Source organism: Paramacrobiotus metropolitanus, unplaced genomic scaffold (genome assembly GCF_019649055.1).
Source record: "Paramacrobiotus metropolitanus isolate TYO unplaced genomic scaffold, Prichtersi_v1.0 Parri_scaffold0000033, whole genome shotgun sequence".
In the NCBI taxonomy this organism is placed as follows: domain Eukaryota; kingdom Metazoa; phylum Tardigrada; class Eutardigrada; order Parachela; family Macrobiotidae; genus Paramacrobiotus; species Paramacrobiotus metropolitanus.
This window is the reverse complement of record NW_026570253.1, coordinates 260817-286281: the sequence shown is the minus strand read 5'-3', so window position 1 is coordinate 286281 and position 25465 is coordinate 260817. Positions and strand designations below refer to the sequence as shown.

The window sequence follows — 25465 nt, the reverse complement described above, 5'->3', positions numbered from 1 at the left end:
AGCATTTACCATGTTCAATGTGTCGCTTCCGATCCCGAAATCTTTTAGTCGCCAACTGGCAGCGTGAAAAATTTTTCTGTGCGGTCTTAGCGTAAGCGATGTAGGGTTCCTTGAACATCCAAAACCATCTTCAGATCGCTTCTTTTCGGTGTAATTATATAAATATAGACATTATTGACGCTGCACCATGGTGCGTGTGCCGATTGTTAACTCCAAGACCTACTCGACGCCGCGGCGACCCTTCGAGAAGGAGCGTCTCGACCAGGAGCTGAAGCTGATCGGCGAATACGGTCTGCGGAACAAGCGGGAAGTCTGGCGCGTCCGTTACACCCTGGCCAGAATCCGTAAGGCTGCTCGAGAACTCCTGACGCTTGAGGAGAAAGATCCGCGACGTCTGTTCGAAGGTAATGAGATGTGGTTGGCTCTGGGTTTCAGATCGGGTCTCTGGGTTTCTTTAGAAAGTTGCGAACAATCAAGAAAGAGCTGATGACATGATACAGTGATGAATGTTGCAGAAAGACCTGATTGGGTGTTTGGAGCTGTTTTACTTTTGAGTGTATCAACTTGTATAATATAAATCATAGGATTTCGTATGTTTTTTGTAGGTAACGCTCTATTGCGTCGTCTGGTGCGCATCGGTGTGTTGGACGAGGGAAAGATGAAGCTGGATTACGTGTTGGGTCTGCGGCTGGAGGACTTTTTGGAGCGCCGCCTTCAGACGCAGGTTTTCAAATTAGGTTTAGCGAAGAGCATCCATCACGCGCGCGTCCTCATCCGCCAGCGCCACATTCGGTACGGCATATTTTATGATTAGTCTAAAAATTGCTCTTGTTTAATTTACCCTGATCAAATACTACGCGGTGTGAGTTCCATTCTGTTTCATCCGGTTTTAATCGTTTTAATCATCATCATTGATTCATCCGGTTTTAATCATGGTCGGAATGATCGATTGTGACACTTCTTGGGTTTTGTTTTTACTATTTCTTTTTATCTTTTCAAAGGTTGAATGACTTTCTTAAAACTCTTACTTCTCATTTGGCTTAGGTGTCTTTTTATTTTTGTTAAAACTAAATTTTGTGATCGGTATTAGTTGTAATAAACAATAACTGTTACTTTTTTCTCTGCAAATGATTGTTTTGCTTTTATGTACACTTTGCGGCTGCATTCTGGACAGATCAGTTTGATTAGTGTGTAACGTGGAATTTTGCAACATGTCATGACTGATGCAGGGTGCGCAAACAAATGGTGAACATCCCTTCGTTCATCGTCCGTTTGGACTCACAGAAGCACATCGACTTCTCGCTGCGTTCGCCCTTCGGCGGTGGTCGAGCAGGACGCGTCAAGCGCCGCAACGCCAAGAAGGGCAAGGATGAGGGAGCCGGCGGCGATGATGCCGGAGAGGACGAAGAGTAAATGATACTTTATTGATGCTTTTCTGTTCTGTTTTCTGCGTCACTTCCACTGTATGAGAAAAATACAATAAAAAAGCGGTTTTCAGCTTTGCTGCATTCGCTTGTCGTTGCTCTCAAGCTTAAACACAGAAACTCGGGTTGATTACCGTACCTTAGACTGGTTTCGAAAACAAACGAAAATAGGGAAAAGGAACTCATTATGGCTTACGATATGCACTTGCAGCTAAAACTATTAAGCCAGCTAACGAAATTAAGTACGTACTACGTAGTAGAATACTGGAAAAGTGCCGAAACATGACGTATTACGCACAGCTGCATCGTGTAGCATCCCGGCATTACAATTAGCACTCCCAAAACATTTCAGTTTTCTGTCTTTTCGTGCTTTAGGAATCTAAACGGGCCATGCATTAATGAACGAATTAACTACTGTACTGTACAGATACCGTAAGCTGAATCCGAACATGCAAGAAACTCAACATTTCCATCAGTACAGGGCAATTTAACGGATTATATCACGATTATATTCAGTTTATTATTGTAATTTACAACATTAGTACAACCAATCAACAATACAACAACAATTTGCAAAACTCAGCTATAATACTCCGACATTTGCTTGCACAATATTCAAAGGTCACAATAATTCTACGCGAACCAGCGAAATAAACTGAGATACATGTGTGCAGGAAACGAAAGAAGCCTGCATTACAATCCTTCTACGATTTCAGCAAAACTAAACTTCAAATAACTGAAATAGTTAATCCGAACAAGATTATCCAAATGAAAATCGCGTCGGTCAAGGAGCTAGGCGACCATTTATTCAAAGACGGAAAACCATGAAACCCGAAATTTTCCTTGATGTGCAAACAGGAACAGATGAATCAAAGTCCAAACCAGACTCAGCGGCGGAAATCGGTAAACGGACGTGCAATGGAATGACCGCCTGGCAGCCTGTAACCAGGTAAACATAAATAACACATGACGAAATTGCAGCACACAAATGCGTATCAAAACGAGTAGTCAAGTGAAACCTTATTATTTTAACAGCTTTTGTTGAATAAACGCGGCTCTTACACGGCCGGTGTTTCGGTGATGAGTCTCTTGGTCAGCAGATCTCGCACAGTGTCCATTTCGGCGTCCAGCAGCTCCATCGCCAAATCACTTTCGCTAATTCCCGCCAAGGCCACCGACCGTAATTTCAAAAACAGGGCCACTTTCTGATCCTACAACACCAACTTACCAATGTTTCACAAGGAAGTGAAAAACGTTCACCATCTTCTACTGAGTAGATTAAGAAGGCTGCTTACGCCAAGTACTCGTACACAGCACATGAGAAGCAAACAGCCCGAAAAATCATCATTAATTTTAATCTAGATTTTTAGTTATTAATTCGAAAGCCAAAACAAATTTAAACCTTTAATGAAAAAGAAGAAAAAAACGTACGAGGAAACCTTAGTAAAAAATCGCATTCGGAGTCAAAGACAGGTGAAAAGTCTGTGACGTAACTCACCTCTCTGCCCAGGAGGTCTTCAAGCCGATAGCGACATCGTGCGTCCTGATAGCGCGGCGAAGAGCGGACCGCCAGTTTGGTATGGAAAACGTTACCGTCGAAGTAATTGCAGGGGTTGAGCTCCACGGGTGAGATGAGCCCACCAACAATGTCGTTGACAAAGATGACGTGGTCCACCGCCGTCATGAAATACGACGCGAAGGTAATGGAGCGCTCGGTGGCCACCAGATTACCCTGCATCACCAGATTAATACTTGAAATCAACCAGCGATAAAACTGCCAAAATTGTTGTCGTGCCACATAAAATGAAGAACAGCACATAAAAGCAAGCAAACCCAAGCCCCAAGCGAGCAGAAAGAACATCACACATACAGTGTCAACTGTAAAGTCAACTCCCTGCAACAAAACGGTAATAACAAACAAACAGCAACAAAAATATCCCGCGTGCACGTTATTCAGGCTACGATTTTGCTACAATAAGTACAGTGATAAATTGACCAAAAAAGTGGTAAATTGTTCCCAGTGCCAGTGCCAAATAACAGGTTCATACATAATCTGTTCATGAAATGGTCAAACTAGCTCAATTATATCATTGAAAATATTCGGGGCACTTATCTCTTAAACAAAGCACAAAGGAGATATGAAACGCTAGAAAATAATGAAATCTTAGCACTTTTCAAATACTTGAAGTATAACAAAAAAATGGATGTTAGACAGCTGCATAGAAAGAGCGGTCTGAATGTTTGGACTTACATCACTCTGCGTGCGGTCATTCTCGTCGATCCTTCGTCCCGCCACGCCAGCCCGCAGCCGCAGCGACCCCAGAGCGGCCACCGTGGCCAAAATGGCATCCAGGTAGCCGTCCGTTAGTAAACGCGGCTCGCAGTGTAACATGTAGCGCAACGCAATGACCGGCACCCACGTCCACTCCGGAATGGACACAAAGCCGGCCTCCCAGCGTGCCGGCATCCGCTCGCCCAGCACCAGCTTCAGTAGCGCCAGTAAACCGTGCGGACTGCGCTTGTTCCACAGATCAGCGCACGAGCGGAAATGAGCAGAAATCTGACTGGACAGGGGCAGTGGGGTCACGGCGTCGACACCGCCGTAATACACTTCGTGCACGGTCGGGAACGTTGACTGATCCACTTCCGACGCTACAAAGAAGCAAAATAATAAACATTCGTCATAAAAGGAAATATCGATAACGGATTCGAAACGACTTCAATCTCTCATAAGGCCAATTTGGAGTACGATTTACTTATCTAACAACTTTTACACACAGGGAATAATTCATTTTAAGTACTATTCGTCACATTCAAATAATAACAGACAACCAGAGCATACTTAATCCAAAAATCAGCCCGTACGCTCGCCGACGAATGGGTCGGAAAAACTCTTTCGGATCATCTCGCAGTTTCATCACGAGCTTGCCGCGATCTCCGATTGTGTACGGAATTCGAATAGTTGGTATCTAACGAGAACTAAATAAATATTTCTTGAGAGTAAAGACGGCTAAGTCATTAAATACAAACCTCGGCGAGCAATAACTGCGCAAACCATTCATGCTGCAGGCCTTTCCGATGGGTGGTCTCCACTTCAGTCAAAAACTTCTCCGAGCACAGGCGTTGGTGTGGGAAGGTGACACGCTGTCCGGCCTTGAAATACGGCGCCGGTGGCTAGAACAAATAAGAACAACAATACTCTAGCAAGCTGAAAAAAGACTCATAAAAACAGGCTGCCAACAAAGCGGCATGACTACGCTCTAGTCAGATATAAACCCGACACTGACCAGTAACCATCGACCACTTTCGCAGTGACTAAAGCTCTGGCTTGCTTATTTAATAAAAGTCATTCAAAAGCATAAAATCACGCACTAAAGCTGATAAAACAAGAACTATTACGGGCAGAATCAAACCAAGCTTCTACGCAAACATGACCGTACCACAGCGTTGGCGCCATCCAGCAAACGGAATCCCACTTCCAGAAACACCTCCGCTGATTTATCCTTCAGTTTATTCACTTCAGCCTCCACTTGGGCTTCCGGAACGTCGACGCTCATGGCCAGATGTTCAAAGTGCGGTGGCAAGCTATCCTTTTTCCGCAGGCGGCCGCTGATATAAGACACGCTGGGGATAAGGGAATTACCGATGCCCGAAGTGTCTTCGCAGTTAACACCACGCGTGTGCACTTTGCGCAGTTCTTCTAGCGCGCGCTTCAGCCGGTTATTCTATGGTACAACGACACTAAATTATCGATCACAGTAATAAAACATAATTTTACGACACAAGGGATTCGACAATCGGCAAAGCTATAAACAAAACCGTACTGGCTCATAGTCGCACTGCGCCAAGCGACTTTGCATTTCGTGATGGAGATCGGGAACGGGATCGAAACCCTTAGCATCCAAAAAGTACCTTGTCCCTGCAAAGCCAAAAAACGTTAATATAAAAACCGGTAAATGTAGTCCACATATTTAAATACTTAATTTAAATGAACACTGGAGCCAACTGATTTTTAAAAAATAACCTGCGACGTTGTGTTAAAACTGCGTCTCAAATGTAATTAAAAATTCTGGCATTCAGCAAAGTTTGACGTACCATAATACAGCAGACCGGCGTCAAGCGACTGCTCGCGAATGCCCAGCTCCTTGGCCACCTCCGTTTTGATAATCCGCTTCCCCGTCATGCGATCGCCGCGCATGTTCAGCTTCAGACTCTCGCCCCAGAAGGCCTTGGCCTGGAAATCGCCGTCGCTGTAACAGAAGTACTCGAGGGAATTGGTGAAGAAGGCGCCGGCCTTGTCCAGCCAGCTCTGCCGCCGGACGCTGGTGGGCGTGGTGATGGGTGGTTGGTTCATCACCAGTTCCGGTTCGTGCTCGTACAGAGTGCACACCACTTCGATTTGCTGGGAGAGACAGATGAGGCGCAGGCCGGTCTGCAGACAGGTAGGAGGGAACCTGTTAAAGAAGGTTACCGAATCAGTTGTTGTAGGGAAGCGAGAAAACATAAGAAAATGTTTTCGGCATTAAAAAACTCAAACGGTTCAAAAAGTATCTTCCAGCCAACTTCTAATAACAGAAGAACGACATGAGTCTGACCAGACTTTGAAGTGCCTCTGGGTTTGTCTATTCATTAAATAAACTAAACCAAACTCGTTAAGGAATTTTTCAGAAATAATTTCCAGAATAAAAGAAAACAGAAGAAAATATGGCACAAAATCATTATAAACATCGTATTACTGTCGCAACATATGAACACAGAACACCTAAAAAATCCACCAAAAATGAATCAACAAAAACTTGAAGAGCTTTCGGCACTTTAACCATTAATAAAGAGTAAAATTCAACCCAAAATACGAAGAAATAAATTGTGGAACTGACCATAATTTAAAACTGCCTTTGCCAATGGGCGGTCGATTCGAACGCTGCACCTGCACGAAGACCTCCCGAATGTTCTCATAGTCGAACTCCATTTTAGCCAGCCAGGCGCTGATATTATGGATATCGATGGACGCATCGAAGGCCACCACCAGTTTGTGATTGTTCTCACGGGCCTTGGCGAAGCCATTGAGACTCTGGATGAAATCACTGGAATTGCGCCACAATCCCCCGGCCGTCCAATCTACGATGGTCAACCCATGCTTCTACACGGTTTAATGCACTGATGCAAACCGAAACTTACCAGGAAACACGCCGCCGTATAAGCGACTCATCACCTTGGGCGTCCCTGCATCGATCAGAATGGTCGACGGACCGCGCAAGAAACTGGACAGGGCCGTCTCTGTCGCTTGTTTTTTACTCAGGGGGAAGTAGATCTCGTGGCTGACGATGGAGAGGTCGGTGAAGGGGGGCGCCAGGGTGCGGATCTGATGCGACGCATCTGCATCGCCGCCGTCGCCGCGGCCATCACTGTACGCATCCAGCGGTCCGCTCAGGCCGCGCGACGGAAAATGCGCGTTGTAGTTGGCATCCACGCGCATCGGGTGCATGTTGGCAAAGCGGTAGGAAAGTGAAGCGAAGTATCACGAAAACACTATCGAAATCACGGAAGTCGGTCCGATAACCGTTACCGCATTTCTGTGTTAGGACTTTGGAGCTTTCTCCTGTTTGTCGCTTTCGAAAGAAACGACGGTTTAGATTAGCGCGGCTAGCGTAGCGTGCCGAGGCTGTTCGCCATTGTGTTTCGATTATCGTACAGGGAAACCACCGGCACCGTTTTGTCTGTTTTGTCTGTTTCTTATGGCTGCAGACCTGCAGTTGCCAGTTAGTAGTGCAGCAGTGCAAAATTTAAAATGGTCAGAAATCGTTTGAAAGTGTTAAATGCGGATGCACTCCGGTCGGGGGTGGCAGAACTTTGCTTTCAGTTTTTTGCTTTCTTCCATTTTTAGCTCCCTTTCTCTAGTGCATGGGTCTCATGACTGTCATCCTTTTTGAAACCGCCATTTTGCAGTTCGATCTAATCATCTAAAGATTTAGACTATAGTACTGCGAGTCTCGAAAGGAAGTAAAGCAAACTCTACTAATAAGTACTCTGTACAAGTGAATTCAGCAATGACCCGAATGTTTTTTGTTTCCTTTTCTTGTAAGCTAAGTAGTTTTATTTAATTTACCGCGATTTTATATAGTGCAACATGATGCATCCATCACAATTATCTCAACTAGAGTTTTAAAAAATAATTAAAATTCAGCAAATCGCATCATTGATGCCCGACAGGTTCATCGCTCTCGGCATTCCACGCCTGCGTCTCGCCGGACGCGAAGATCAAATAAAACAGCATCGTTCCCAAGCGGATCACACCGGAAATATAGAAGATCAAACGCCAATTCGAAATCGTATGTCCATCCTCGCCGCTGGTGATCAGTCCCACAGTGTAGGGAGAGATGATTCCCGGCACATTAGCCAGCGTGTTGGAGATACCGAAGATCATGGAGGCGAATATCGGGGACAAATCGATGCTGTTGACCTGGTAGCTGCACTGCGTGCATCCGCTCATGCCGGTGGACAGTGTCAGCAGAACCACCACCGTCAGCGAATCGCAACCCACGTAACCGACAGCCACCAGCGCCACCGCCGGGATCAAATTTCCGATGGTGTTGAACAGTTTCCGCACGTTCGTCGTCGACATGTAGTGGTTCTCGCGCAGCAGATCTACCGGCGATTAATGTGACATAATTAGTAGTAAGCTTTCGTAGAAAGTCGAATTAAATGCCAGTTTCATTTACTGTACTGTTCATGGCATTCATAAAATCAATTTGATATCAGAACGTGTTCCAAATTTAATTTGCAATATTGATTAAAAAACTTAAAGTAAAAATTTAACTTATAGGCGAGCTGAATTAACCACGCGTACATCGTCAGACATTTTGCGGTTGCAGTTCATACACTTCTATAGAAGAAAAATTATTTTTACTCCACAATAATAATTGTTTGTATTTCAAACTGAAAGTTCAGGTGACCGTAATTATGTACAACAGTACAAGTGACTAGTATTGTGAAAAATGGCTATTTACCTGGGAGTACTCGTAGGCTTAAAACTGTACAGAGGACGTAAGTACAATACTTGTATACAGCTCTAGCTACAGATACTGTATACAATTATGTATATCCGAGTAGGCATTATTTTATGATGATTAAAACAAAGATAATACCTGCGCAGTATCCGGATGATATGGACACCAGCCAGAGCGCCACATAGGGCAGTGCCGAAAAGAGTCCATTGGCAGACAAATTGAAATGCAGAATATTCTTCATGTACGTCGGCAGGTTAGTTAAAAGGGTGTAGTTGCCCCAGTTTTGTCCAAAATGCGACAGCATCATGGCCCACACCGGCAGGGAGGTCACCAGCTGCACCCATGGCACCCGCCGCTGTCGGATGGCTTGGGAGTGCTGGGCGGGGTCTATTTTCTCCTTGGAGCCGCTGATGAGGCTTAGTTCGTGGCGGGAGATGCGCGGATGCTTGAAGGGACTGTCGTAAATCAGGAACTGCCAGAAGACCCACCACACAGCGCCGATCCCTCCGAAAACGTAGAAGACGCTCTCCCAGCCGAAATTGTGCGCCAGGAAACCCGATGCCAGGAACACTGTACAATGTATATGATCGTTATAAAAATAAACATTTTTTCTACTAAATCGAAATTGCTTGCATTGTATCAGCCGGGGCTAATTGGTACAGATTTGATTAATTTTAAAATTTTACTACTACATTTTCTACTACACTTAGTACTACGAGTATGTATTTATAAAAAAATTATTTAATTTATATATTTATTTACTAATAATTTATTTATTAAGTATTTAATTCATGTATTTATTTACTACGAGTATGTATTTATTTACTACTACGAGTATGTATGTAGGTACACTTATAACTACGAGTATGTATTGTATAAGTGACTGTAAAATTGTAATTACTTACTGTAAACGTACTTACCTACGACGTTTCCAATGGGAGCTCCGGCATTAGCCCACGTAGAAAGCTTCGTCCGCTCGTACGCCGGACTCCAGTGCGCCAACATTTGCTGCAGCGCAGGATAGCAGAATCCCTAAATACCCACCGGAAGTTTACTGCGTCAGTGGACAAAACAAGTGACCTTTGGGACTCTGGCAAGTATTCTCCATAACATATACGACATACGTCGTGTGCTTACAGTGGTTAATCCTTGGCCGATGCGGATGGCCATGAGAAGGCCGTAGTGAACGTGGGCGGCGACAGGTGAGAGCAGCGCTAGGACGCTGCAGAGGAGGATACCCACGCCGAACTGCATTTTTCCGCCGTACTGCTTGGCCAGCCAGCCGCCCAGCAGCTGCGTGGCGATGTAGCCGTAAAAGTACGATCCCAGCAGCTGGCCTTGTGTCCCCGAATCCCAATCAAACTCTGCACCCTACAGTATCAGTCCTTTTCTTATTCACTTGAAGCCATCTATATACACAAGCTGTATCGCTTTCTGTACAGTAATAATTATTGTCGATGCCGCTTTTTAATAGAGTTACCCATATAATTATGCAAAAATATGTTGCGCATTAAAATATAGGATAATCAGTTAGGTTTATTTGAAATGACAGATCAGCCTTGGATTCGCTGATACGGCAGCTGAAAAACGGAAGATTTTTACAATACATTCAGATTGTCTTGATTCCTGAGGTATGGAAGTATATTAATTATTAACGTAAATAAGCAACAAAAATATTGCCACTAAAAATAAAATGCGCTGCGTATAATTGCCACATAAAATTACTGTGTGAGTGGACGAACTTGAATTCTGCTTTTGCGGATCATCGGCGATGAGTGATTCCGGATACGGACAAACATCCAGATCAACTACCGACGACGTCGAATTCAAGATGGTTTGATTATGGTGAAAGGTGTTGTTAAGGTTATCCAGCAAGTTCAAGCTGCTTGATGTTGGCAGCACCGGTGTGTTTGTGGAAACCATTGCTACAATGGCCATGGAAAGGTTGATGCGCATCGTGTAAATGTTGAAAATCCCCAACAATCCCATAATCGCCACAAAGTGCCGCTGTCCGAGCCCACAACTCCGATCTACGAGTACCGATTATAGAAACGATAAAAAGTTTTCAGCTGACATAAGTCAAGAGCGTATAAAGAGTTTAGTTATTGTAAATTTAGCACAACAATTGTTTTTTCTTTCCAGTTCATTTATTAAGTGCTCATCAACATTTCGATTACTCGTAATCTCGCATTAACATTGACTTGACCATACATCTGCACTTATTATACTGCGTCAAAAAAATTACTGCTTTTAATGAGTATAATATAATTATAGTAGTATTACAGTATTATAGAATTATAGTATTATCACTATTATGTAAGAAGTACTCGTACGTATTTTATAACACAGTAAAACTATTACAGCATTACAACTATCGATATTATGACACATTTTAGGAGTTTTTTTATACCTTTTGCAGAAGAGCTTTCGTCGGCTAAATGCAAACTGTAGCTGTTTCTCTTGTTGTCGCAGTCCATTTGCTCCATCGTCGACATTAGTCTTATAGCGAACAAATAACAAATTATCAAACGTTTGTATCATGTAATTTATAGTGTTTTGCTATCGTATATTTTTTACGTACACACTTTCCAAATTATTATTTCCAATAGAACAAAAGGATTCCAGAAATGTATAAAATGGGAAGTGTAATCGATAGATTCAATACAAGTTCAAACAAGCATAAGTCGGCATTGCATTTATAGGTCACAAGTCGGAAGATTCATACATAAAGATGTTTTGCATTATAAAACAGCGGGCGTATGCTCAAAACGAAACCATGAAAACTTAAGGTCGTAGTTAAGGAGCACATGATTCGATAAATGGTGTACGTGAGGGTAAATTAATAATTATGAAGTAATCCCGGCGTTGCCAAAACTGATGTATATTGCTGTTAGTCAAATGAGAAAAAATCGAGGAAATGCGAAACTCGCCTTACGCTTAATAGCTCACAAGTCACAACTGAAAAGATTACAGTTCATTCCGTGATGCAGATTTCTACGCACACTAATCGACGTCATGAAGTAAAATGGGAAACGGAATTTGTAAGTTATCGATACTCCGAAACAACTCGACGAAGGAACGGCGATGGACGCATGCGATCTACAGTAGTACGAGTAATCAAGAATCAGAAAACCGAACGCATTTTATGGAAGATAATTACAAAATCTAAGAGGCATGCAACATTTAATTGCAGTTCTGTATCAAGATTATCACTAATTGCTTATCTTTATGCTGTTGTCTATTCGTACTTGTACCATCATTGAGATAAGTTTACTTACTAATTAACTGTGTCAAATTTCTGAGTTGCCATTGCCGCAAAAGGGTTATTTCGTTAATTTAACTTGCAAATTAAAAGGCATAATAACCAAGGTCAAGAAATTTCAAGTGGGCATAAGTCCACAACAATACTCGTTTGGGTAACTAATCAAACACAATACAGAGTGGCATTGCTGCTAGTGTTTTCGTTTTCGGCATCATTGATTGCAGCCGAAATCGTAATGAACTGTTCTTGACTTTTTAGCAGTCTACAGTTTTATATAAGATATTTTCGTTTAGTTTTATACGTTATCGTATGATTTTTACTATTTACCTATATCGAAAAAGACATGCGATATCTTTCTTTTTATGCACACCTCGATATGAACTTGCAAGATCGGTTAAACTCATTGGTCAAAACTGAACCGCGGAATTGAAACGTTAGGAATAACCGGCAAAATAAAGCTATGTGCTGTAAAGATGCACAGAATTTAAGATTTCCAAAGAGGGCGGTTTCGTTATATGTTCGTGTTGCAATTGCATCCGCCTGCGGGGCTAGTTTGACCTTTACTCGTATAACGCTGTAGCAGCCTTGTTTTCTGTTGTAAGTCATAAGTGCTGTCATCAGTGTCATGCGACTACTATGAACGAGAGCGCATCTGCACACAAATGGCAATCCACTTTTACTCAGCAGTGAGTTTGGAATTTCGTAACTATGGTTGAAAAAGTTATCTAAGGCACTAATCGTTTTATCTGGAGATTAGTCGACCGCGGAAGTTTGGGTGTTTGTGCTGCAAATTTGTCTCGCATAAGCTACGTATTTATCAGGAGAACTTAGTTTTCCCCGTGCACCGTGACGGTGCACGACTGCATTGTTGCGAGTTGCGAGTGCACCGCGGTTGCAACACGAGATCTCTCTTTCTTTCTTCGAAACTTGCGCAGCAGCGTTCGCACCTATCCTGCACCATGGAAAACCGTGATGGTGAAGCGCCAGCCGTGCCCATTCCGCCCAAAGAGAACACGGGCGCACAGAAAGCCAAGAAGCTGACGGTGGGAATCATTCTGGTGTTCCTAATCGCGCTGTCGCAGGTGGGCGCCAGCCAGTTCGCCAAATCCACGTACCAGCCCGGTTTCCATGCTCCCTTCTTCATCACCTGGTTTAACGCGGTTTGGATGATCATCTGCTATCCGCTGTACTTTCTATGCGCCGCGGTTAGCTGCACACGCAAAGAGACGCTGGCGACTATCTACAAGTAAGCTTGTAGGCTAAAGCAGGCGCTGTCCCGTCCGCTGGTTTTGTACCATCTGAATAGAACTAAATTGATCCAATATCCCCGCTTTATTTCTTTCTTTATTACCTATACTGTTATTACTCTTGTTTTGTTCTCTTCTCTTGTTTTCTTCGGAGCATACACTCGTTTTCTTGATAATTCTCGTCACCGGTTGGTGCACGAGTTGTTTCTTTCCTGGCATTGACTTCCGTTACAAAAGTATTTTTGACGCACTACCTATACGTTTGAATTATATTTAAAAATTTTGGCTTGCTAAGCCGTAATTAAAGCGAAAAACTCTGCTTATTCGCAAACTTTATTTTGCACTTTAGTCTTTTGATTATTTTCGATTTTACACACATTCCTTCAGGGAGATGTGCAATGTAATCCTAAATTTTTTAACATTGTTCTAGTTTCTAGAACTTCTGGTAATACCTATAAAAAGTTGCACTAATGTCTTCGTTTTTTCAGGTAAAGAAAATTTAAGAACACGTTGTGTCCACGATTTGAACATGTTCAAAAACCCGGAAAAGTGGGTAATTTTTCTTTTATTTTATGTTTAATTTATAGGGGTTCTCTGGATGTATTTGGGGAAGGTGGTCTAACATTGGCGAAATGGGTGAAGCTAGCGGGATTATTTTCGTTTTTGGCGGTGGGCACGAATTATTCCTACCTCCGCGCCTTAAACTTCGCCAATCCTTCGGATGTGACAGCCATCTTCGCATCCAATTCCGCCTTTGTATTCCTGCTCAGCTGTCTTATTCTCGGCGCACAGATCGTGTCTCTGAAGGTGAAACCACAAATGAACTATAAATCTGTTTATCATATCGACTGACTTGTTGACCGCTAGTAAAATCTAGTGTTTAGTGATTAACGAGTATGGTTTGGCAGATTATCGCGGTTATCTTGGCCATCGTGGGAATTGTCTTGTTCTCGTACTCTGATGGATTCTCGGTGATGACGTTTACCAGTGTCGGTTTGGCGGTTTTGGCTGCCTTTGGAGCGGCTCTCTACATCGTAATTATGCGTTAGAAATTTTTTGCGAATTTATGACATCGAAACCTTCGTTCACTGTTTGCCTGAGCGCTACTATAGTTTATACACGAATTTTGTAGACGCTTTTCGATAGCGTTTTATTAATATAGAATACAATTGTAGCACGCTGATATACGGGTAAGTAGTGGCACTGTACATTGGGGCGTTGTTGTTGTAGGTGCTGTTTAAGAAAGTGGTAGGCAATGCCAAACCCCATCAGGTGTCGCTCTTCCTGAGCACCGTGGCCTCTTTTACCTTGCTGATGTATTGGCCCATGCTGCTCATTCTGCACTATTCTGACACGGAGATTATCAGCGGAGATGTTCCGTGGAAGTTTATCGGTGGTTCCTGTGCGCTGAGCATCGGTAATTGTGCTATATTGTCATTTGTCACAATGAATAACGCGAATGCTGGCCGGATGTTGACAACGTGACAGTATCGTTGTATTTGCAGTGTTCAACTTTTTGATTAATTATGGGACGGCGTACACGTATCCGCTGTTTATTGCGTTTGGCGGGATTGTGGGTGTTCCGCTCAATCACGGTGAGACTACTGCAGTGTATTGCGAATCAGTACGAGTAACTGCGCACGTGGGTTCCGGATAGTTAAAATTTTAAATCACTTTGGCTGATTAAATATGTAACTCGAGAATCGTTTGGACACTGGAAAAATACTGCATGTAGTTCCATATCAATTTACACACAAATAGTAAATAATAATATTACATACTGTCTAGATATTTCGGATACTGGTTTTCCCGTTTCCCTCGTTTGCATTCATCGTGCGCAAAACGTGAGAGTTTTAGCGTACATTAAAGAATTGAAATGTTTGTAGTGGCCGATTGGTTATTCCGCTCCAACAAATTCGACGCTCTTAAAATTGCCGGCACGTTGCTCATTATTGCGGCCTTTGTCATTATGGTGACACTTCCGGCGCATATCGACAAAGAATTCTACGCTTGGGTTACACGGTTGGCCAAGCGCAATCGACATCAGGCCACGGCTGCAGCGCCACAGGAGCACGCTGCACCGGAAGAAGTGCAGGCTCTGCGGTATGTTGAAGAAATAGAAATGCCACTTATCTTTGGGATTTGTTGCCAGATTGATGTGTTTCTTTCTGTTTGGTAGTACGGTCACTACTACGGGGTATACCCGTATGAGGTACGTAATTTCATCATGCTTTTTCAGGAGCGATGCCGCAGAGGTGGAAATGCTGGATCGAGAGACGCATGAATCCCCAAAAGAATCGTGAGGAAGACTGTTTGTCAACCTTCCGTCCACTGCACTTTGGATGCGGACAACGGTGATCTCAGTTAGGGTTTTGTGGGTTGTCAATAGTGATTTCATGTTTTTTTTAACGACAACGAATTAACGATACTGCACTCGTATTTTGCGGTGAGATTAATTTTTTACCTGTTGTTTTCTTTATTGAAAATAATCACTACTCAGTACTGGTGTCAGCGGTGTTTAAAATGGATGAATCAATGGTGTGCGACTTAGCCAGTGCAATGTGTAGCCAGTTGCACAGTGCACACAGACCTGGATGTATAGATACGGCATTAAATTACATAAGTACTCTGTTGTTAATCTGTTTTTTCCCGCCATTTATGCATCTACTGTTTAAAATAACGTATATACAGTATGTATTCGTAAATCGAGATTGTGTTACAGACTTATGTACAATACATGCAATTTTATATTTTGTGTATATTTATTTAGTTGTTAAGGTGACACTGCAAAATAGTGCAAATACGCGTATTTACCCAGATAATAGCTCTTGTCTACATCAATGCTATATTTTGCCAGTATATCATGAGAACGCTTCACAAAGAAAGCAAAAATTCAAATATACGCATGTCAAGGTAGGACAAAATTTAGCGTAATCTCCGACACAAAAAAACAGTCGCTCTTTGGTGAAAAACAAAGAACAAATTCCAGTCATAAATTATAATCAGATCGAAAACCACTAGGACAGCGGCGGCTCAGCAGGTAAGCGCCGCTGCCGGTAGGAGACCAACGCGTCGCCGAACAGCTTCCGATATCCGTGATGCCGCGGCAGGACGTTCATGTACGCGTGCGCCTCCTCTTCGGTGACAATGTCCTGCGTCACCAGTCCCACCATCACCTGGAGTACCGAGGTGCCGGCGAATTGGTTCTGCAGGAAGGCGGGGAAGCCGTTCAGGCCGTCGTGCATGGTGTAGAGAGGGATGCGCAGCACGCCCAGACACTCGTGACCGTACTCGTCCGCCGTCAAAGCCTGCCGCTCAATCTCCCGGAACTCGGCTTCCGTTACTTCCTGTCAAAGTCACCAAAAATACTGCGACGTTTATTTCATCCTTCGACATATAAAAACTAAAAACCTCCGAATTTTTATGAAAATTGCACATTAACAGCAGCAATCAATCCGCTCAGTATTCATAGATACCAGTAACTGAAAAAGCATAGAGTGGCTGGAGAAACTAGAGTCTTTAAAATAAATCAGTGACGCTAGACTTTGCAAGCAGTATTTTTGCACGCTCGCTACAAACCTGTGCGTATAAATTCAGGATCAAATTGACCCGTGGACAGAAGTGCGAGATGACATAGTGCTGCCGTGTGAAGCCGAAGCGTGCCACATCCAGCCGGATCTCTTCCTGCAGCTCCCGGTTCAGGCCATCTTCCAGACTGGCATCGGGCACGGCCAGATCGGAGACAATCCCGCCGGGGAAGCCCAGCTTCCCGTCGAAGCGCATCTGCATCATCACCCAGGCGCGGCAGGGCAGTTCTCGCACAAACCGCGCCTCGGTGCGGGCGTACAGCATGGCATGGCAAGCTTGGACAATGGGTCCACTATTGGCCGCCTGGTATTCCACTTGCTGCACCTGTCCCCAGGGGAAGTCGCCCAGGGGGGCAGCAACGGGGGCCGTCGGGGTGTGGCTCATGGGGCGCCGGCCAATCAGCTAGAAGGTGGCAATATTCATTTAAATTCTAACTCCAATCACAACTGCAGTAGATTAACGTCACTGATTTATCATTTATCGCATCATCTAAAAAGGAAAAAGCTTGAGTAAATGCACAAAATACGTATCACAAAAGTGAGAAAACCATTCACGAAATACTTCAGAAATAATACTACAGACGGAAGAGGTACTGTATTGTAAGTCACTGCAAAATTTTATTTTGACTTTAGTATTATTATTAGCTTAATAAAGCGGAAATGATGTGATCATGAGTAAGCTGAGCAGTGCGAAGTACGACTATGAATCTCGTTTAGCCTGTACGGGAACCAGTAGCGTATTATTACAAATAATAAAACAAAAAATATTAAATTTGTGCACTGCGAGCATAGCAACCTACCTACATGAATTAAGTACTGTATTATGAAAAGTGCTTATAAAGTTATGTACAACTTACATGTACTTACAAAATAATACTTATCGTATCGTGCACGGTGCACACATCAAAACCTTTCCGTAAATTGTCCACAGACCAAAATCTCAGTCAAGACGAGCTAAGAACTCACCACGTACGTCGGCAAACAACTTAAGGCGCCGGCAGACGGTTAAATGCATCGCAAAATTCTTTACAATAAACGATTTTGCAATCAAAATCACCTGGAAAGCGGAAACGATTGCTAACGCAAAACATTTAAATAAAACGATAGTTATACTTATACATTTTTGGACAAGTTCTCGCAGCATTTCTGCAAACTGCTTCTTCTACTGGTGCTAGTAATCGCTAGACACGAAGCAGTAGGCACCCGTACGGGGTCGCGGTTAATAGTTAACAAACAGGCTCAGCTCGGTGGATGAAAGCACAACAAAAACCAAAGACACTTTTCTCGTTTAAACAATCTAACGTGAAATTTCCTGCAGGAATCTTTTGATTGCTTTACCATTTCCTCGTGTTTCGCTGATAAACAGACATTTTTCTCTGTTGACCTTTATTAGTTTGATCTGCCAAGCCTGACTTCTGCTAATCAGTTGGTGCTCGTTGGCACAACTGCAAATCATTCGCAGCAAATGGAGAAAAAATCCAGCGCCGAGCTGTGCATCGAATTCTGCTCCATTACCAACAGTGACTTCTCCCTAGCGGAGCGCACGCTACGCAAGCATGAGTGGAATCTGGAGGTCAGATTTAGCTGCTGCCCGCGAAATGCATGTTCGCCTTCTGGACCATAATCTGTGGTGTTTGCAGGCGAGTCTTGACGAGTTCTTCAGCACTTCGGATGCCACGCCAGCCAACATTGCTGTTCTTTCCGGGTAGAATTTATTGTGTGTGTGTAGCGAGGAGACTGTCGACTGATTGGGATTATGGTTTAAGTTCTCCACCTCGGAAACGACCACGAGCGCCCTGTGAAAGCGCGGTGCCTGTGATTGATTTGTCGCCGGATGCGCCGTCGACGTCGACGGCCGGCATCAGTGCCAACGGTGGCGTCGGTGGGTCCACCGTCGGCCTCACCGCGATGCCACTGGATCTGGCCAACGGCAAGGAGCGTCCGGATGTGTTCCGCATTGTGTCATGGAATGTTGATGGTATAGCAAAACGTTGTAATGGATTTTTATGTTTTTGCGAATCAGTTGCCATTTGGCCTCATTTTTAAAGCATTTTGTTCTCAGTGTTGCTTCGTCAGCCTTCGTTTTGTATTTTTTTAGATTCTGTTCCAAAATTAAAAAGCGAAGAAAAGCTGATATTGTAGTATTAGGATATTATCCATATAAAATTTGCCAGATTACATTCCGTGTTATTACATTTACATTATGTATTGGTTCATTAAAACAAGTACTTATCTGAAATGCAAAAGTGCACATGCAAAAGTTTCTGCTGAATCGATAATGCTTCTTCTGGAACTGTTTTCGATAGAATTAATAGGAATGAACATATTTGGAAAAATTAATATGGATCATTATATGGATTTTTTCATAATTTGATATGCAGTTTTTAGTTTTTAAAGTTGCCCCTATGATGAATGTTTTGCTTGGCAGGACTGGATGATGAAAGCTTGATGGCGCGCACTTGCGGTGTGATAAGTGAGATTCAGTTGAAGAAACCGGACGTGGTATTCCTCCAGGTATTGAAGCCGTAAAATTACTGGTTGCATGAAATGCGCTTGCGGAGATTTTGAAAAGCGTAAATCGTTTACGTGATGTAAAAATAATTATTTTTAGAATTGATATATGGTGTCTTATTGCTTCGATGACAGGAAATCGTCGATACGAACTTGGCAATACTCCAATCCCAACTGGGCACTGCTTACCTGTTACGCACTGGTGGATCAGAGGGATACTTCACCGCCACTCTGTTGTCGCGCGAGACGATGCAGCTGGAAGACGACAACATTGTGCCCTTTCCCAACACTCGCATGGGTCGCAATCTCCTCATTGTTAATGTAAATTACTAAATACTGATATCCTTGAAAGTTACCGTCAGTGGAGAGAATGAAGAAGATTGTTAATAGGCGCTCTTTGATGGTATCCCCCTGTGTCTGATCAATTCGCACTTGGAGTCAACAAAGGATGCGGCGGAGGAGCGTAAGCACCAGTTGGCCGACGCTTTTGTCCGAATGCGCGAGGCGCCGGTGGAGCGGACGGTAATTTTTGGCGGAGATCTCAATCTGCGTGATTCTGAGGTACTGATTACAGCAGTTCTTCGACTTCGTATAACAACTGCAGTTCACGAAATAACCCTCTTCAGTAAATCTATCAAAGCGTACCGATATTTTAAGGAAAAAGAAGCTAGCACATCAGCATGCATTTATCAGATATTCTTAAAAAGTAGGACCGAAACCGGGCTTACCATGACATGGTTAGAAATATACAATAGTAAGCGCGTCAGTAAAAACGGTATAATGAACAGCTGCTTACTTTAGTTAAGCGCTTTTTGAATAGTGTTAGCGATGAGAAACAGGAAAAATTGCTTTTATGCTCTGGGGTGTGGGCCCCAATTACATTCAACCTGAAGGAAATTTCAGGGGCATTCGGGACACTGCTGTTTTGTTGGCGCTTTTTGAAAGCGATCCATTATGATCAAGCGGTTCTCCCTTTTGATTTTGTCCGTGATTAATATCTGCAACATTTAGGCCCCACTTGACGATTTGGTAACATTCAATATGTAGTACGCACGAGTGAAGCAATTACTCAAAGGAGAGGTTCAGATGATGCCAATTTCGATTCTCCTTAATTTTTTTTTTAACCAAAAAAACTGCATAAATTTGGCATAGCGACGTTCATTCGGTATACTGCGATGGAAACATCAGTTAAACATAAACGTTGCCGAAAGCGGAAGTAACATGCAAAATCAGCGGGCGTACCTTTTGAGTGCACCAAGTAAATACAACGCGAAGTAACTGACAGCATGGTCAAAGCGTTATCTTGCAGTTGCGAGCCATCGGCGGCATTCCTTCGCGCATCGTAGATCTGTACACGGTGACCGGGTCGCGGAAGGAATGCGAGAACACCTGGGACACCCAGCGCAACGTCAACGCCATGCAAAAAGTCGGTCGATCGGTTAAAAAAATCATCTGTCGCTTCGATCGCTTGTATTTCCGGCCCAGCGAGACCAGATGCGCATTGTTGCCGCTGCATTTCAACCTGGTGGGACTGCGTAAAGCGCCCAGTTCTCAGAAATTCCCTTCTGATCACTGGGGCATTCTAGTTACATTTGATCGGATCTTCCCATCTTGACGAGCCGTTTCGGTTTTTTCTTGACTCATTATGTCTGAGCCGTTTTCCGTTGACATTATTTTGATATGAAATAGTTTTTGCTCATCGGCATGTTTTACACTGAATTTGTAGTGCTTGTATTTTGTGCACGAGCAGTACTGTGCTTTAATTGGTTTTGGACTTGTGCATGAGTAGCAAGAGACTGATTTGAAAGGAATTGTGATTTGAGATTAGAGATGAGTACTTAGAGATGAGTACTTATTTTGCTTGATTTAATTGCAAAATATTGCAAACTTGACAGAATTTATAAAGAACATGAGCGCACAATTTAGAATGAACTATAAACTTCCGGTTTATGCTATGTACGGCATCATGAACCATTATTGCATGGAAATTCTCAAGAAACATTTTTCATAGTGGCTCTATTTGGTTTATTGTGAGAAACTGCTACACTGGCGCATCTTCCTGATTTACATAAAGTTAATTTTTGTTGTTATTATCATGGTGCAAGGTAATTGCGGAGAGGGGGCGAAAATCCCCGCCGACACAAAACATACATGGCGCACGTTGGCGACGAACAACAAATACGTACGCCAGTGCAAATCATTGCGTAACCAAAATACCGGTTCTTTCATCTGTCGGCATCCAGCGGAAATCCACATTCCCGCTGGATGCATCTGTACTCCCTACAGAGTATCCTCGTTTACTGCAGCGTATCCTCGTTTTTGTTTGTGGACTGCCCCACATGAAACGCCGACCGTGATATCTTTATCAGTTTTATTTTTACTGTTTATTCAGCGTTTGTACCCAGAGACTTCGCTTTCTTTTCCGGAAGTCCGGAGCATCAGTGACTGCAAAGTGTGAATTATCGCAGTGCATATAAGAACATGGCGAAATTGCCTAGTCCATCGGCTAATTTTGCCTCTGTGAAACTGGAGGAAATGACGCTTCGCTCGCGGCTCCTCAAAGATGTTCATGCACCACCGACCCATGCGTTGTCCAAAGTGACCATCGTCGGTGTCGGTCAGGTATGTGACTACTGACATCTCACTGCTCGTCGTTGCCGCAATATGCACAAAATTTTTCTTTTGCTTACCGGCGTTTATCCGGTATCACTTACGGATTGTTTTACCATTCAAATGGAATTAACAGAACCCGAGTACTAATCCATTTTGAATTTTGAAACTTGCATGTTTCTTCCAATCTGCAAGCAAATCATTTTAGAAATGTTTACTGCTTTACTTGTTTAAAAATTTACTTAATAAACATAATACGTAAATATGTCTAGATTATAACCATGTCTGGATTATAACATGCAATATGATCCCCCAGTAACCCAGTTTACCTTTTAAAAGTATCACAAAAACGGGTACGGTATCTTCGACTTTTCCAAAAGTAATCGTTAGGCCTGTTTACTGTCCGTTTTTAACACACGATGGAATAAGCTACAAACACTTGCAAAAACCTTGGTTTATCGAACATCGTGTTACTCGTGTACGGATGTAACCGGCTGTGTACTTAGTTTGCAGGCACAATTAATAACACCAATACGGGTACAATAGAATTAATTAACTACAGAATACCCTTATGACCTTATCTAATTTACTTTTGTAATACTTAGATAAATAAATTGTTTTATTGTATGCAGGTGGGCATGGCTGTGGCGTACAGTATGATCAATCGCGTGAGTGCAGATTAATTTTTGTTGTGTCGACCTAGTACGAGTAGGTGCTCTGTACAATAAGTTTTTTCAGAATTAATCAGGATTATAAAGGTGTTGATGTACTTATATGCAGCAGAATATTGGTGAACTAGCCATGATCGACATCGACGAACGGAAATTAAAAGGAGAGCTTATGGATTTACAGGTGAATTTAAGGAACATAAAGAACAGTAGTCCGAATCCCTGTTTTAAACATATCAGTAGAATAGCAAGAACAAGCAATTTGATTAATAATATAACAAGCAGCGTAGACAGACTGTTAGTAGACCAGCCGGTATTTTCATGTCATGCGCTGCAGTTAACTTTTGGTTGTTTTCACCTTTGCAGCATGGACTACAGTTTGTGCCCTTTGTCAAGATCGCAGCCAGCACCGATTACGCCATCTCCAAGCATTCAAAACTGTGCATAATTACGGCAGGAGCGCGCCAGCGCTCCGATGAAGACCGATCGTCGCTGCTCAAGCGGAACATTGCCATTTTCAAAGGTCACCGGCTGTACATATACCGCCTGAGTTTATACGCCATCTGCCCGTAATTATGACGCCTCGCTCCCGTATAATGTCGCGTATTTTACACTAGCTGGATAATTAATCAGCTTAATTTTTTAAAACAAAATTTGACATGATTGCTGATGATTCTGCAATTGCTGCAATTATTTTGCACGGTGAAATAACTAATCTTGAATAGGTATAGCAATATGTAATCATCTTTACCAAGTGCCGCGACAGATGCGACAGCCCGAAAGCCGGATTAATTTTTTCCAGTGGCGGTGTACAGCTGATACAACAGGAAATTAAACAACGATTGTGTAACATGTCATTAATAATTCATTGTCAGTGATATTCTTGTGAAAACATTGCATCGTACCCTGGTTGCAGCATAGACTTATCATGTATGCAGATTGTAACTTTATTTCACAATCAGACGTGTTGCAAATATCTTGTGCGAGCAATAGCTGTGAAGTGTGAGCAATAAATATTTCGACTATAATAATTTTTTAGTGCCTAATTAATTTTCGCGGTATTACTTTTGCATTAATTCTACTAAATCGATCTTTGTCCGGTTTTTGCAAGTAAGGAAAAGCTAATAAAATATTTTAAAAATGGTATGTACATGTCAGTTTTGTAAATATCACAGGCGTAACTGGCAATCACATTTAGTATTACTACTTTGTATTTAATGCATATGAAAGAACCTTTAGTCATTTAATGGATATGAGAGAACCTTTAGTCTTACCATTTAATGCATATAAGAAAACAAGCATTCCGTAACAGCACTTTGAGAAATTCCATGCATAATTACCGCCAAAGCGATGTCGATGCCCAGCAATTACAACAAAAATCTTAGAAAGTTGATAGAAGATACGGAAAATTGATTCTTGTCTTATGTTAAGCTCTTTATAATCTCTTTATAATAAGAAGTTATGGTACTGTAATTTATTTATAATTATGAATCTCCACAGGCATCATCCCGCATTTGATCCGCTACAGCCCGGACTGCGTTCTGTGCGTCGTCTCTAACCCGGTGGATCTGATGACCTTTGTGGCCTGGAAGCTAAGCGGACTGCCGTCGCACCGGGTCTTCGGTTCCGGCACATCCCTCGGTAGGCATTACATTGCATTATATCCAACCAGAACATAATACGATATGTACAACCGGCATTGTGGGCCTATCAATATCCATTTACCCGAGAAAATTGGTCTCTTTCGCATTCAACACAGCAAACAGAGGCAAGTAGAGAGATCCGGCGGATGCCTTCATTGCGTTGTGTTATTAGACTCCAGCCGTTTCCGTTACTTCATGAGCGATAGACTCGGAATTGACGTGGGCAACTGTCATGGCTTTGTAATTGGGGAGCACGGCGATCGCAGTGGTACGTGCAGTAATATTGCGAGGAGCAAAAGAGAATGTAAATGTCTAAGATTACTTAACACCGGAGCGTTGTATAACGGGAATGCCGGTTATGTAAGAGTATATTGGTGTTTGTTTTGGCCAAAGTGGTGGTGTGGAGTGGGGTGAATGTTGCCGGTGTGCGTCTGGCTGAACTCAGTCCCGCCGCTGGGAGCGCCGATGATCCGGAGAATTGGAGGGAGCTTCATACTAAAGTGGTGCAAAGGTGCGTAATATTCATCCACGTAATACATATTAGGTCGCCCCTGAAGGACGCAGGAGTAGACCGGTGGGTATGAATTATGATATAACATAATTATAATTATGCACAACAAATTGTGTTTGCTTGCTTCATGCACTACACATAATGATTTTGTTTTGATTTATAATTTCGAGTTAGATGTCCGGTCAGACCATATGATCAAGAGAAGATGATTCTTTCATATTATTCTTTCACGGACTCTCGCGTATATGTGTCTCACACACTTAATGGAAAATTAACAGTTCTGCGAAGTTGACTAAGAAGGCATATACTTATTACAGATTATAAAGCAAACAAATAATAAATGTCATTTCTGAATTGGTTGTGACAGTTCCGATGAGATCGTGCGGCTTAAAGGCTACACATCGTGGGCCATCGGCATGTGCGTGTCGGAGCTGGCCAGCGCCGTCCTGAAGAACAAGCGCAGCGTCTACGCCCTGTCCACTTTCGCCAAGGGCTTTCATGGCATTATCGAGGACGTCTTCCTTAGTCTGCCCTGCGTTTTGGCCGAGAACGGCGTCAATGCCGTCGTCAATCAGCCGCTGAGTCCTGGCGAACGCGAGCAACTACAGAGCAGCGCCCGCCAGATGCACGCCATCCTCAAGGATCTCGATTTCTGAGTTGTATTTAATAAAAAATTTTCTTTTCACGAATGAACTGAGTACTCCAGCTAAATTAAATTATTCTGATTTTGCGCATTACCAGACGAAGGGTACATTTATAATTTTATTTACTGCACCCAATAAATTTACACCAAACCATTCACAAATGGAGAAGTATAATAATAGCAATGCCGTTAAAGGCAAAGAAGGGGAAAACTGTAAACATCTTTTCTTTATAAAAAGCACGAAAAGTGCAATTTAATTAATTTTGTACTCGAATTATTTAACGGTAGTTTCGATAATATGGATGAGACAACAAAAATTATGACTAAAAACGATCCTAATCTGACGTCGAAC

At 42.8% G+C, this 25465-nt stretch overlaps 7 protein-coding genes across 16 annotated transcripts; 4 read left to right on the top strand and 3 right to left on the bottom strand.

Annotated features, from left to right (window-relative positions):
- The first annotated feature begins 35 nt into the window (after positions 1-35).
- On the top strand, positions 36-1498 carry LOC129589063 (40S ribosomal protein S9). The gene is made up of 3 exons (XM_055483543.1): positions 36-404; positions 606-792; positions 1230-1498. The coding sequence occupies exons 1-3, from the start codon at positions 188-190 to the stop codon at positions 1411-1413; spliced, it is 588 nt and encodes a 195-aa protein (XP_055339518.1). The 5' UTR covers positions 36-187; the 3' UTR covers positions 1414-1498.
- A 421-nt stretch (positions 1499-1919) lies between these two features.
- LOC129589034 (uncharacterized) lies at positions 1920-7046 on the bottom strand. The gene is made up of 11 exons (XM_055483508.1): positions 6603-7046; positions 6302-6542; positions 5520-5878; positions 5249-5343; positions 4865-5149; positions 4455-4598; positions 4267-4393; positions 3676-4076; positions 2923-3156; positions 2487-2635; positions 1920-2363 (listed from the first exon to the last, which is right to left on the bottom strand). Exons 1-11 carry the CDS (start codon positions 6907-6909, stop codon positions 2312-2314), a joined length of 2394 nt encoding a protein of 797 aa, XP_055339483.1. The 5' UTR covers positions 6910-7046; the 3' UTR covers positions 1920-2311.
- A 429-nt stretch (positions 7047-7475) lies between these two features.
- On the bottom strand, positions 7476-11565 carry LOC129589019 (sialin-like). 5 transcript variants are annotated; one of them, XM_055483478.1, is made up of 7 exons: positions 11009-11565; positions 10842-10930; positions 10157-10461; positions 9569-9802; positions 9352-9463; positions 8570-9001; positions 7476-8069 (listed from the first exon to the last, which is right to left on the bottom strand). In XM_055483478.1, the coding sequence occupies exons 2-7, from the start codon at positions 10924-10926 to the stop codon at positions 7618-7620; spliced, it is 1620 nt and encodes a 539-aa protein (XP_055339453.1). In that variant the 5' UTR covers positions 10927-10930; positions 11009-11565; the 3' UTR covers positions 7476-7617. The 5 variants fall into 5 exon arrangements, with proteins under 5 accessions (XP_055339453.1, XP_055339452.1, XP_055339454.1 ...); XM_055483477.1 differs by having other exon boundaries at positions 11013-11565; XM_055483479.1 differs by having other exon boundaries at positions 11362-11565.
- A 782-nt stretch (positions 11566-12347) lies between these two features.
- Positions 12348-15566, top strand: LOC129589099 (putative thiamine transporter SLC35F3). The gene is made up of 7 exons (XM_055483627.1): positions 12348-12939; positions 13528-13747; positions 13849-13974; positions 14171-14357; positions 14446-14535; positions 14827-15043; positions 15180-15566. The coding sequence occupies exons 1-7, from the start codon at positions 12653-12655 to the stop codon at positions 15241-15243; spliced, it is 1191 nt and encodes a 396-aa protein (XP_055339602.1). The 5' UTR covers positions 12348-12652; the 3' UTR covers positions 15244-15566.
- Positions 15567-15702: 136 nt separating this feature from the next.
- Positions 15703-17637, bottom strand: LOC129589118 (U8 snoRNA-decapping enzyme-like). 5 transcript variants are annotated; one of them, XM_055483653.1, is made up of 3 exons: positions 17501-17637; positions 16520-16930; positions 15703-16287 (listed from the first exon to the last, which is right to left on the bottom strand). In XM_055483653.1, exons 1-3 carry the CDS (start codon positions 17540-17542, stop codon positions 15958-15960), a joined length of 783 nt encoding a protein of 260 aa, XP_055339628.1. In that variant the 5' UTR covers positions 17543-17637; the 3' UTR covers positions 15703-15957. The 5 variants fall into 5 exon arrangements, with proteins under 5 accessions (XP_055339628.1, XP_055339629.1, XP_055339632.1 ...); XM_055483654.1 differs by having other exon boundaries at positions 16520-17017; positions 17494-17632; XM_055483657.1 differs by having other exon boundaries at positions 17494-17612.
- Positions 17638-17796: 159 nt separating this feature from the next.
- On the top strand, positions 17797-20941 carry LOC129589135 (tyrosyl-DNA phosphodiesterase 2-like). Its single transcript, XM_055483683.1, has 7 exons — positions 17797-18100; positions 18168-18232; positions 18294-18505; positions 18956-19041; positions 19174-19359; positions 19429-19599; positions 20348-20941. Exons 1-7 carry the CDS (start codon positions 17993-17995, stop codon positions 20651-20653), a joined length of 1134 nt encoding a protein of 377 aa, XP_055339658.1. The 5' UTR covers positions 17797-17992; the 3' UTR covers positions 20654-20941.
- Positions 20942-21355: 414 nt separating this feature from the next.
- LOC129589094 (L-lactate dehydrogenase-like) lies at positions 21356-25230 on the top strand. 2 transcript variants are annotated; one of them, XM_055483622.1, is made up of 8 exons: positions 21356-21660; positions 22281-22316; positions 22432-22500; positions 22683-22839; positions 23817-23957; positions 24132-24227; positions 24353-24470; positions 24838-25230. In XM_055483622.1, the coding sequence occupies exons 1-8, from the start codon at positions 21520-21522 to the stop codon at positions 25124-25126; spliced, it is 1047 nt and encodes a 348-aa protein (XP_055339597.1). In that variant the 5' UTR covers positions 21356-21519; the 3' UTR covers positions 25127-25230. The 2 variants fall into 2 exon arrangements, with proteins under 2 accessions (XP_055339597.1, XP_055339596.1); XM_055483621.1 differs by having other exon boundaries at positions 22429-22500.
- Positions 25231-25465: the final 235 nt, after the last annotated feature.

Bases quoted from the DNA above. Each gene is read 5' to 3' on its own strand.
- LOC129589063 (XM_055483543.1), top strand. From the start codon at position 188: ATGGTGCGTGTGCCGATTGTTAACTCCAAGACCTACTCGACGCCGCGG. The intron at 405-605 runs GTAATGAGATGT...TGTTTTTTGTAG, and splicing joins TCCGCGACGTCTGTTCGAAG to GTAACGCTCTATTGCGTCGT. The intron at 793-1,229 runs GTACGGCATATT...TGACTGATGCAG, and splicing joins ATCCGCCAGCGCCACATTCG to GGTGCGCAAACAAATGGTGA.
- LOC129589034 (XM_055483508.1), bottom strand. From the start codon at position 6,909: ATGCACCCGATGCGCGTGGATGCCAACTACAACGCGCATTTTCCGTCG. The intron at 5,344-5,519 runs GTACGTCAAACT...TTGGCTTTGCAG, and splicing joins CGCCGGTCTGCTGTATTATG to GGACAAGGTACTTTTTGGAT. The intron at 4,394-4,454 runs GTTTGTATTTAA...AGTTCTCGTTAG, and splicing joins CGCAGTTATTGCTCGCCGAG to ATACCAACTATTCGAATTCC.
- LOC129589019 (XM_055483476.1), bottom strand. From the start codon at position 11,448: ATGACGTCGATTAGTGTGCGTAGAAATCTGCATCACGGAATGAACTGT. The intron at 10,931-11,380 runs GTGAGCTATTAA...GTTCGCTATAAG, and splicing joins AATCTTTTCAGTTGTGACTT to ACTAATGTCGACGATGGAGC. The intron at 9,803-10,156 runs GTAATTTTATGT...CTGATACTGTAG, and splicing joins CAAGTTCGTCCACTCACACA to GGTGCAGAGTTTGATTGGGA.
- LOC129589099 (XM_055483627.1), top strand. From the start codon at position 12,653: ATGGAAAACCGTGATGGTGAAGCGCCAGCCGTGCCCATTCCGCCCAAA. The intron at 13,975-14,170 runs GTAATTATGCGT...TTGTTGTTGTAG, and splicing joins TTGGAGCGGCTCTCTACATC to GTGCTGTTTAAGAAAGTGGT. The intron at 14,536-14,826 runs GTGAGACTACTG...AAATGTTTGTAG, and splicing joins GGGTGTTCCGCTCAATCACG to TGGCCGATTGGTTATTCCGC.
- LOC129589118 (XM_055483653.1), bottom strand. From the start codon at position 17,542: ATGCATTTAACCGTCTGCCGGCGCCTTAAGTTGTTTGCCGAC. The intron at 16,931-17,500 runs GTACGTGGTGAG...GCCACCTTCTAG, and splicing joins GCCTTAAGTTGTTTGCCGAC to CTGATTGGCCGGCGCCCCAT. The intron at 16,288-16,519 runs GTTTGTAGCGAG...TGACTTTGACAG, and splicing joins TCCTGAATTTATACGCACAG to GAAGTAACGGAAGCCGAGTT.
- LOC129589135 (XM_055483683.1), top strand. From the start codon at position 17,993: ATGGAGAAAAAATCCAGCGCCGAGCTGTGCATCGAATTCTGCTCCATT. The intron at 18,506-18,955 runs GTATAGCAAAAC...TTTGCTTGGCAG, and splicing joins TGTGTCATGGAATGTTGATG to GACTGGATGATGAAAGCTTG. The intron at 19,360-19,428 runs GTAAATTACTAA...GATTGTTAATAG, and splicing joins GCAATCTCCTCATTGTTAAT to GCGCTCTTTGATGGTATCCC.
- LOC129589094 (XM_055483621.1), top strand. From the start codon at position 21,520: ATGGCGAAATTGCCTAGTCCATCGGCTAATTTTGCCTCTGTGAAACTG. The intron at 22,501-22,682 runs GTGAATTTAAGG...TCACCTTTGCAG, and splicing joins GAGAGCTTATGGATTTACAG to CATGGACTACAGTTTGTGCC. The intron at 24,228-24,352 runs GTACGTGCAGTA...TTTTGGCCAAAG, and splicing joins GGAGCACGGCGATCGCAGTG to TGGTGGTGTGGAGTGGGGTG.